We start from the raw sequence: 10,873 nt of genomic DNA, 5'->3' as shown, positions 1-10,873 counted from the left end.
GCTAAACCTCTTCCTTAGTTTTTTATAATATCAGCGTTTTCTACCAAAAAAAAAAAAAAATTCATGTGAATTATTTAAACAAGTCACATGATTTGTTAAAAAAGTAATGTAACTAAAATTACATATGAATGATATTTTCAATAGTTACATAGTTAGTTGAAGTAAGATAACCCCAAACTAGTTTGGAACTAAAACTTTTCCCAAGAAAAAAGAAAAAGAAAGCTATTTGTTTACCTTCTATGTTCATGTAAGAATTATATTGTAGAGTAAACAAATGCATGAATAGTATGTTTTGATAGCAAGATTTGAGCATATAGATTTGGATTTGAGTGATTAAAATTCAAATACCTTATTTGAAATTTCTTAAAATATCAAGAATTTGGATTTGAAAAAATCAAAATCCACCAAATATATTAAACCTTTAAAACCCTTAAATTTGATATAAAATCTAAATTCAAGTTTCTAAATCCAACCTAAAAGTAAACCGATAATAATAATTTTTTTTTAAAAAAATACATTACAACGAATCGCGTTTTCAACTTGAATCCGCTATATCTAACAGCGGTTCTATTAAAAAAAAAAAGAAAAAGAAAAAATTCTAAGCGTAGCTTCTAGATCAGATAAATAGAGAGAGGGAAAGCTAGTCTCCATTTCATTTGCCCTAAATCAAAACAATCACAGAGAGAGAGAGAGAAACACAAACACAGGCAATACCTTCTCGAATCGTAGAAGAGAAGATCTCGACGGCGATGGGGAAGCAACCGGTGAGGATGAAGGCGGTGGTGTACGCACTCTCACCGTTCCAGCAAAAGGTGATGCCTGGTCTCTGGAAAGACATTCCGGGCAAGATCCACCACAAGATCTCCGAGAATTGGCACAGCGCTGTCCTTCTCCTCGCTCCTCTCGTCGGCACCTACTCGTAATTTCCCACTTTTACCCCTCCCTCTTTCTCTCTTTTACGTTTTTGTACTATACTATCAATTTTAGGGTTTCGCTTTCATGTTATTTGTTGATTTTGACTCTTCGATTCGATCAAATTAAAGTCAGATTTGTATTAGATTAGAGAAATCTGTTAGGATTAGGGATCTTTAGGGTTTTGATTTAGAAGACACACTATGATTTGGGGTCGAATTCGAGCTATAATCAGTAGCATATTAGGACTTTTGCTTTGTTAATGTAGCTCTGGATTGGTGGTTTTGTATTGTATTTTGTATATTTGGAATCTGTATTGGTGCAATTTTGTGGTTTGTATAGTTGGTTGGTATTGTTGCTGGCTTTTGGTGTTGACGGTGGGACGGGGACAATGGATGAGGGTTTGAGGTTTCTTGTTTCTAGTCTACTCTCCTTGATTGGATTGTTTTAAGGGGAGGAGGGATTTTTATTTTTTGTTTTAATTATTAAATAAAAGAGAGTTTTATTAAATCAAATGAACTTAAAGGTTTACATCTGTTTGTATTACAACTCATAAGCAGTCTTGAATTGTCGTCTCCAGCTAAACTTTATCGGGGCATTAAACAAAACTCTAGTATGCATCCTCATCTTGCTTGTTGAAGGGAAATTCATTTTCTTGCCACTTCTTTGGTTGAGCAAGTAGGGGAGTTGATCCTTCAATTTGGGGTTTTTGCATAACACATACATAACCATTAATACATATGTACCTACTAAATTTCCTTCAATTGTGAAAGGTCACTCTTCCATGGGCTGTTGGATACTCAGATTGATGGGGCTAGTAATCGTTGAAGTTCTCCAATCTCTTCTCCTTCATATTGCTTGCTGTTGGTCTAATCATTATCAAACATTTTAATTCTAAAATGTTCCTTTTCTTCAACATTTATGCACATTCCTCGCAAAGATGCTGTATAAGTCTGTATTGATTTATGATGTTAGCATTTAATTTGTAAAGGCACAATGATCATATAAAGAGTTTTCTACTAACAGTTAACAGTGTTTTTTTTTTTTTTTTTGCCAACGAGCTCTTACACAAATGGCACTTCCTCCCCCTAAGAGCAAGGTGGAGAGTGAGGTTATGGGTTCAACACTCACCAAGTGTAGGTGTATTATTATTAAGATCATACACTAACTGATGGTTTTAGGGTAATTACTTAGGGAACCTGGCCCCCAGAACTAGAGAGAGAGAGAGAGAGAGAGAGAGAATTAAGATGTTTCTTATTGCTAAGTCCTCCCTACCAGTGCTAGTAACCTTTTATACTTAAGGCTGCTCAAGTACATGCCAAGTGGCTAACTATTGCTGACAAACTTATAACTACCTACTGCAGCTTGCTAATTAGTCACGTGCAGAATTGAATTAATACCTGTGCATACTACCAATTAGTTACAGGTACACGATTGCTATTACAATCATCAGCTACCATCTAACAATATGCATAATATTGCATATACCTAACACACATACCCTTCACAACCTTAATCACTAGTAACTGCTCACGGCCGCATAACACCACCAATGCTGCATAACACTACTGCTATTACTGATGCATCAGCACTTGCACTCCAGCATTGCACCAACACAGCAACACCTTAAGCTAGCAAAGCAGCACCATTCTGAACAAGGCATTGCACTTAACAATGATCCTAACAATTACCAATAAAAAAAAATTTAGAAATTGAATGTATCTTTTAGTATGATGTAAATTTTGTGATTATGGTAATTAATGGGAAATTTAATACTTGAATTTGTACCTGGATGCCCTAGCAGATGTTGAGTGTGAACAACTTGTGACTGAGACAAGTATTTTTGAAGTGGAATTAGGAAGACATTCATTATTAACGGAATATAGTTGATCCATGATTTTGTGCCAGTTTGGTTGGTGACTTACACACCATCTTCCTTCTTATCTTCCAACATGCATCGTTCTCTATGTATAATTTTATCGTGTCTTGGAAGAGAGTAATGGATATTTTGAGTGTTTGTTTAGGCCCAGCTGTGTTATCAGTAATCTATAAGGGTACAAGGTGTCAGTTGAGCTAGAGCTCATTAGTAAGCTGTGTTTTCAGTAACTGATTGTTATCAATGCAAGTTGAATAATGAGATATCACTCGAAACAGACAAAAGAATATACTTTTGCTCTTCCCATTGTTAACTATATATTTTCCTAAGTAAACTATTGTTCCTTGGCTTCCATGATTCCATCCATTACATGTTGCAATCACACGGTATTTTGACTGAGTTTATATGTCTATTCGATGCAGGTATGTCCAACATTACCAGGAAAAGGAGAAGTTGGCCCACCGTTATTGAAGTGCATAGATGTGCATCCATTTTGCAGTGAAGCTCCTCTTGTCAGTTAGCTGCAACTTTGATGAAAAGCTTTTTTTTTTTCTTCTTCTTCTTTCAAGTTAATTAGATTTGAGTTACTGGGAATTTTGAACAATGCTTGAGGTGGTGTTCTTAAAATAAATTTTCAAACTTGATCACCAAATGCATGAATGTGATGTGTAATTTGGAACTTTATAATTAAGAGTGCATCTTTTTAATGGTTAATAAACAGAAGTTTTTGGCAATGACTCTTCCTAAGGTCTCCTTCCAGTAAGTGTGGCACTTAATCAAACAAAAAATGATCAATAAACAGAAAACTGTCTCTTAGTCAATATACTCGCATATCTAAAAGAAAAAAAGATAGATACTGTAATACAGGATTCTTGCGGCGGCTGAAATGGGATTAAGAATAAGGATGATACTCATGATAAAGTGTTGTGTCAAAAATAAGGACGATACTCCTGAATCCTGATTTAGTGTTGTGTGTTGCCGCTATGTTTTTCAAGGGCTATTGGCTCACCGGTGCCATCGTGACTGCTCATTGAAAAAAAGAACAAAAGGAAATTAAAAATTAAAAATAAAATTTTATTCGTTATCATAGAAATCGTTGCATTCTTATGAAACATGTCATGAGGCATCAAGGATTACTGAGTTCCTTGCAGTCTTGCACAGGTGCACTATTTTAGAAAGAGCAGCAGAATTTTTATGCGACCTGTGGTGGTTAAAAAACTAAAAGCTATTTACATGTATTATTTAAGTGAGTTATATAACTCATTAAAAATGTCATGTGACAATAATTACATGTGGTTGGTTTTTTAAACCGTCATGTAGTGAAATGTTGTATAAAAACCATTTCTTTTAAAAATTAGAGCAAGGTTTTTATGCAACCTAGCTTACAATTTTAATGCAACTCATTACGTGACGGTAAAAAAAAGAAAAAGAAAAAAAGATTTACACTTATTATTTAAATAAGTGTCTGTTTGGATACCACTTATTTTACTGAAACTGAAAATTTATTGCTGAAAGTACTAGTAAAAGTTAATTGAAATTGTTCAGTGAAGCCCATGAATAGTACCAAAAAGTGTAATGAGACCCATAAATAGTAGCAAAAATAAGCTGAATAGTAAAATATTTTATAATTTTCATCCAAATCCAAATGCATACTAAGGGTCTGCTTAGATACCACTTATTTTGCTAAAAACTGAAAACTTATTAATGAAAATACTGTAGCAAAATAATTTTTAAAACGCAAAACATTATAGCAAACTTATTGCTACGTTTTTCACAAGTTGGCTGGTCCGTAAACAGTGCCATGAGACCCAAGATTTAAAACGCAAAACGCATTAGGCAAACGCACGCTAAGTCACATAACTCACTAAAAATATAAAATATTTGTTACTATAAGTACATATGGATGATTTTTTAAATATTACATAGTTGGTTGCATAATAATTCTTACAACCAGGTTGCATAAAAACATTTTCCTTTCCAAAAATTATTAGTGTGGTTTTAAGTAACTTTAAAGTATTTTGAGCGTATATAATGGTAATAATTTTGAGGGAGTTTGATGTAGGTTGCACACTTTGACTTTGACTTCCACTGCGTCAGAAATACAATCATGGGACTGAATATTCATATGGTGAAATGAACGGAAGACGGTTTTTCTCTGCCTCCTGTGATTATGAAGCAAGACAGCAAAGTCCAAGGTAAACCCCCTAAACCCTTGCTTGCAAACACTACTTGTTCTTGTTACAAATAACTCTATTTATAGTACAACTTGATCATTTCCAAAAAGTTGCGTTTTATACTAATCAAACGGACTTTTTGGGCTGGCTTTTTTCAAAACGGGCTTTTTGAGTTGAAAAAGTTGAAACAAACGGACACTTAATCTGTTTATTATCATGTTTTTATCGAGTTAACCCTTTAAATTTGTTGTTTATTTTTTGTTCCTAGTAGAAATCAATTCCCTGTTCACTAATTAACATTGTAACTATAAAATAGAACCTCAGAATTAGGTATCGTCCAATAATACTTATTGAAAAAGTACAAAAAAAAGTTGTTTTTCAGTAGCTAGAAATTTGATGCATTCTAATGAAACATGTCAAACGGCATCAAGGATTACCGAATTTCTTGCACAGATGCTCTATTTTAAAAATTATTAAGAAAGAAGAAATTCTTCTTTTACATTGTATGGTACAATATAAATTTACATTCTAGACACATAAAAGGCAGCAAATGTTGTACACATTTGCAAAAAGTATATAAAGGTCCTAAAGAAAAATCATCAGCGTTGTGTGTATATAGACACAAGTAGGTAACACCTTTAGAATTCTCCACTGAAAAAAGTAAGATAAAGAAACAAGAATGATTTATTATATAAAAAAAGGAAGAGGCTCTGAACAATTGCATAACGTGTATAAAGATGCTAGTTTTATTAGATTATTTCTACAAGCATTGAGTAATACATGGAAAATTTCAAATGGCCTCACAAAACAATAATTTTCAGTGAATTTTTGGTGCATTTAAACTTCCCATTTTATTCTTTATTGTGGATACATACAAAAGCCTGAATTCACAACGCTCAAGCCTCCGTCTATGACAAGGTTATGTCCACTCACATATTTTGAGACATCACTTCCAAGAAAGAGCGCAACCTCAGCCACATCCTCTGCCGTGAGAAGCTTACCCTTGAGGTTGGAATAAAAATTAGAAATTCCTTCCTCACCCAGCTTATAGTATGCCTTTGTCAAAGGTGTAAGAACCGCGTAGGGAGACACACAATTCACACGAATGCCGAAATGTCCGAGCTCCACTGCTGTGTTTTTCATTAATCCAGCCATAGCATGTTTTGAGCATGTGTAGCCATGCGGTGCAGTGCCTCCCATGATTGAGGATATGCTAGCAGTACTGATTATACTACCCTTGCGAGCTGGGATCATCACACGGGCTGCATGTTTGGTACCAAGGAAAGCACCTACCAGGTTGACTCTAATCACTTGCTCAAAATCAGCCTGGGTGTTGTCAGGGATGTTGTATTGGGATTCTCCACTAATACCAGCATTGTTGTACATAATGTCTAGCTTACCGTACATGGAAACAGCATGGTTAACAGCATTTTCCACATCAGTTTCTTTGGTGACATCACAATGGACAACGGTTGTGGATTGAGGATTTAGTTCTTTGCATACAGAGTGACTCAATTCATCTTGCATGTCTGCGATTACAACTTTAGCTCCATGTTTGGAGAATAGTTTTGCAGTGGCTGCACCAATGCCACTAGCCCCACCAGTAATTAGTGTTACTTTTCCTACTAACCTGTCACATGTTAACATGATATTATCTCTCACTTTTATTAGTCAATAATATGGATACAATACGTTAGTTTGTAAAGGGTATATAGTAAAATTTGTATTATTCCTAACATTACTCATACAAAAATGTTTTACTTGGAGAGAGGATTTTTTTCATAGAATATTGTTCTTTAAAAAATTAAACACATAGAGGCAAGATAGCCAAAATTTTCCCATACCTTCTTGCTTCAGGTGGGAGTACTGAGAAACTTCCCATTGTCGATGGAGTTAGAAAATGTGTTGGAAAAATGAAAATGAAACCCAAAAGACTATCACTAAATTGCTTTGTGATCTCTCCTCAAACGTAACTAACTTATATATATATATAGAGGCAATGTCACACCCCTCGCATTCTCAACTGTGGCACAAGCACTGTTTGTTTACTACCAATAGCATTGCTTCCCATAAGAACCGGTCACATCAATTTAGACTAATTTGGGCCATTTATTTGACTAATTCTATCAAGATTTGCATCATTGACATTGGGAGGACTAATTTTAGTTCCAGCTTTTCTCAATTATCTACACAGTTATGCGCATTTACTATCTCTTTCTCGATTTGATATGTTTGATTAAAAATATCACCCAACATGCTTCATGCTACCACTGGCGTTGTTTAATTGCCTATAAGGATCAAAATCAGCGAAAAGAAATAGCAAATTCTGAAGGAACAAACCAGCAATCCAGAGCTATAAACAAATATAGATAATCCAAGTCCTTTGAGATAAGTCTTATGTTTACAGTTTACTTACAGTTGGTTCAATTTATTCTACTTTTTTTTTTTTTTTCTTTTTTTCTTTTTTGCTGGGAGGGTGGCTCAATTTATTCATTAATTCAAAAAAAAAAAAAAAATTGATAAACCAGTGGATAATGGTTGAGAGAGAGATGTTGGATTACACGTCTGATTAAAGTCCATCATTATTCAGTAAAGTCCCACATTGAATAATGATGAGAAGAATGAGTGATTAATATAATATAATTAAGCACATATCTATTAGGCTTGGACCTTTTGGATTAAAGTGTATCTGTATATGTTACATTAATTATTCAAGAAAACTGTCTAAGGTATTTATCTCCCCAACAAGAGAGAGGAATATCAATGCAATATTGTAATTTCGCTCATTGTGTACTTTGAACTCAAATTGGCTACAATTGCCTACCTCTGGCGAGATACTTCAATGCAATGTTGTAATTTTGCTCATTGTGTAATTTGAACTCAAATTGACTACAATTGCCTTTGTGAGGGAAAAAAAATAAAATAAATAGAGTGATACAAAAATTAAATTCTATGACATTAAGGATTTATCCAACAAAACTAAGATGTCAAATGTGAGACTAAAAAAATTATCAAAATACTTTGGTGGCACCCATTACCTCTACATTTCTTTTAGTATTTACTCTATCTATAAAAACTCTAGAATCAAACATAATGTCTAGAAGTGTTGTGTGTAGCGGCTATGTTTTTCAAGTGCTATTGGCTCACTACTGGTGACTGCTCATTGAAAAAAAAAATTGTTGTTTTTCATTAGCATAGAAATTGATGCATTCTATTGAAACATGTCAAGCAGCATCAAGGATTAATGAATTTCTTGCACGGATGCACTATTTTTTTTTTTTTTTTAATTATTAAGAAAAGAGAAATTCTTCTTTTACATTGTACGGTACAATGTAAATTTACATTTTAGACACACAAAAATATCATGTGACTATAAGTATATGTAGATGGCGACTGAATCTAGAGGTAAGTTTGCAAGGCTGTGTATCCAAGTTGGTGTAGATAAACCGCTTATCACTACGGTGATGATAGGTAAACTCCAGCAAACTGTTACGTATGAGGGCATCCATAATTTATGTTTTGAGTGTGGAAGAATGGGCCATAAAAGAGAGGCTTGTCCGTATGTTATTAGGCCGGTGCCGCCGTGTGAGGCAGCGGAGAAGGAAGATGCAGGGGATACAGGGGCAAGCACACACATCGTGCATGATGCTGACAATGCTGGAAAGATATTGGGACCACATGGAAAGGACGATGCCGTGGAAGAGGACGTGCATGAGGGTTCGTATGGACCTTGGGTGGTCGTGGCACGTAGGAAGAAAGAGACAAAATTCCAGAGAGGTAGTGGGTCATTACCTGGCCACGGTCATGCCTTGGAGTAGAGAAGTAACGGTATTCTCCTAACTAATAGGAGAAATTGGATTGATGTTGAGAAGCCTGAGGATGCCAATGGGCTTAACAGGGAGGCTAAAAGGAAGCTGGCCCCTCTAAGGATTCTAGAGAAAGCCCATTTGGAGCAAGCCATTCTTAGAATTGGGAAGGAAGCCCAAGTTGAGTCGGCCCACAATGCAAATAAGAAAGTCAGTATTCCAAAAAATGGTAAAGCCCGCAAAGTTGGTTCAGTAAAAGTTATGAAGATGGAGGCACGTTCAAGGGTTGGAAGCATGAGATTGGTCGGTGTTGTTGGGGAAGAAACCTCTAGGGACAGCTCGCCGACGCAGAGGACGAGCCAAGCCGGTGGCGTCGCTGTTGCAGCGGCGGACTTGAAGCAGATCGATATGGCGCATTTCAGTACGCCGTCGCCTGGTGGGGATTTTCAGTTCGCTGCTGTCGATGAGACTGAGATGGGTTTGGTTCGAAGAGGTGGTGCCGGGGATAAGCTTGGTGTTAGGAGTGACTGCGAGGCGAGAAGGGCGGACTTGAGGCAGATTGGTATGGCGCAACTCAACGCGCCGTCGTTTAATGGAGAGCTTTAGCTCATTGCCGTCGACGAGTCCGAGATGGGTCTGGTTCGAAGAGGCGGGTCCAGGAAAAATCAGGGTGATCGGAGTGGTTGTGAGGCGAGGAGTATGAACTGGGATCATGGGTTTGGACAAAGTGAAGTTCAAGGTTTGGACAGGGAGCTGACTGGCGGCAATGACGGCATGTTGGGCTGTCCTGGTGTTTGTACCGGCCTTGGAGAGGGTATTCAAGTAGCTTAATCTGATCATGACTCATTAAAGGATGAGAGTGGGGGTTGTATAGCACTTGGTGCGGACCTGATGGTGTTGCAAGGAAGATGTGATGATGGGTCATACCATTGAATTTTGTCTTGTCCCAACTTTATTTGTCATTATGAATAGCATTATTTGGAATTGTAGAGGTGCTTCAAAGCCCACTTTTCAGAAGCGTGTTTGGGAGATGGTGCAGAAGTATAATCCGGCTATTTTGGTGGTAATGGAAACGCGTGTTGGGGTTAATAGAGCTAGGGAAATCACTGAGAGACTCCCTTTTGATGGAGTTATTCGCTCTGATGCAGTTGGGTTTGCTGGTGGAATATGGGTGCTGTGGAATTCTGAAAGAGTTGACGTTGCCCATTTGGCCAGTACTGAGCAAGAAATTCACTTTACGGTTAAGGTACGCAGTTCAAATGTTATTTGGCTTTTTTCTGCTGTGTATGCTAGTCCTAGGTGTGCTGAAAGACATATTTTATGGAATAATCTTATGAATGTAGCAGAGCTTCATAATATGCCTTGGGTTATAGCAGGGGATTTTAATGAACCTTTGGTTAATGATGACAAATTTGGTGGTAAAGCGGTTAGTGTGAACAGCTCTCTTTTGTTTAAGGAGTGTTTAGATAAATGTAGTATGATGGACATCGGCTTTGCGGGTCCTCGATATACTTGGACCAATAGAAGGGAAATTCAAGCCTTGATTCAGGAGAGAATAGACAGGTTCTTTGTGAACCCTCAGTGGTGTTTGCTCTATCTGGATGCTAAAATTACCCATCTTCCTAGATACCACTCTAATCACTGCCCTGTTCTGTTAAAGATGCAACCAAGTGTAAGTAGGGGGAAGAAGACGCTGTTTAGATTTCAAACGTGCTGGTTGCTTGACCCTACGTTCCCTGCTATTGTTTCTCAAGCTTGGGAAGGTGCAGATAATCTTGGTGAGGCCGTTGAGAGCTTCACTAGGAATGTTGTGGATTGGAATAAAAATCAGTTTGGGAATATTTTTACAAGGAAGAAAATTTTGATGGCTAGAATCAATGGTATTCAGAAGGCTATTGCTTTTAAACCTTCTAGTTTTCTTCTCAAGCTAGAAGTGGATCTCCTTAGGGATCTTGATCTTGTTCTCAATCAAGAAGAGGAGTTATGGGCTTTGAAGTCTTGGGTTAATTGGTTGGTTCAAGGGGATCGTAATACAGCTTTCTTCCATGTCTCAACCTTGGTTAGGAGGAAAAGGAATCAAATCATGGCTATTAAGAATTTAGTGG

General features: G+C 36.7%; 2 protein-coding genes across 2 annotated transcripts; one reads left to right on the top strand and one right to left on the bottom strand.

The window, feature by feature from the left end:
• Positions 1-602: 602 nt before the first annotated feature.
• LOC126718474 (cytochrome b-c1 complex subunit 8) lies at positions 603-3,522 on the top strand. Its single transcript, XM_050420688.1, has 2 exons — positions 603-919; positions 3,211-3,522. Exons 1-2 carry the CDS (start codon positions 750-752, stop codon positions 3,257-3,259), a joined length of 219 nt encoding a protein of 72 aa, XP_050276645.1. The 5' UTR covers positions 603-749; the 3' UTR covers positions 3,260-3,522.
• A 2,298-nt stretch (positions 3,523-5,820) lies between these two features.
• LOC126716429 (borneol dehydrogenase, mitochondrial-like) lies at positions 5,821-6,844 on the bottom strand. Its single transcript, XM_050417267.1, has 2 exons — positions 6,807-6,844; positions 5,821-6,592 (listed from the first exon to the last, which is right to left on the bottom strand). The coding sequence occupies exons 1-2, from the start codon at positions 6,842-6,844 to the stop codon at positions 5,821-5,823; spliced, it is 810 nt and encodes a 269-aa protein (XP_050273224.1).
• Positions 6,845-10,873: the final 4,029 nt, after the last annotated feature.

Source organism: Quercus robur, chromosome 3 (assembly GCF_932294415.1).
Source record: "Quercus robur chromosome 3, dhQueRobu3.1, whole genome shotgun sequence".
Lineage (NCBI taxonomy): Eukaryota > Viridiplantae > Streptophyta > Magnoliopsida > Fagales > Fagaceae > Quercus > Quercus robur.
This window is presented reverse-complemented; position numbering and strand designations above follow the sequence as displayed.

Coding starts and splice junctions, on each gene's coding strand:
- LOC126718474 (XM_050420688.1), top strand. CDS start 750: ATGGGGAAGCAACCGGTGAGGATGAAGGCGGTGGTGTACGCACTCTCA. Junction 920..3,210: donor CCTCTCGTCGGCACCTACTC/GTAATTTCCCAC, acceptor TATTCGATGCAG/GTATGTCCAACATTACCAGG.
- LOC126716429 (XM_050417267.1), bottom strand. CDS start 6,844: ATGGGAAGTTTCTCAGTACTCCCACCTGAAGCAAGAAG. Junction 6,593..6,806: donor CTCCCACCTGAAGCAAGAAG/GTATGGGAAAAT, acceptor AACATGTGACAG/GTTAGTAGGAAAAGTAACAC.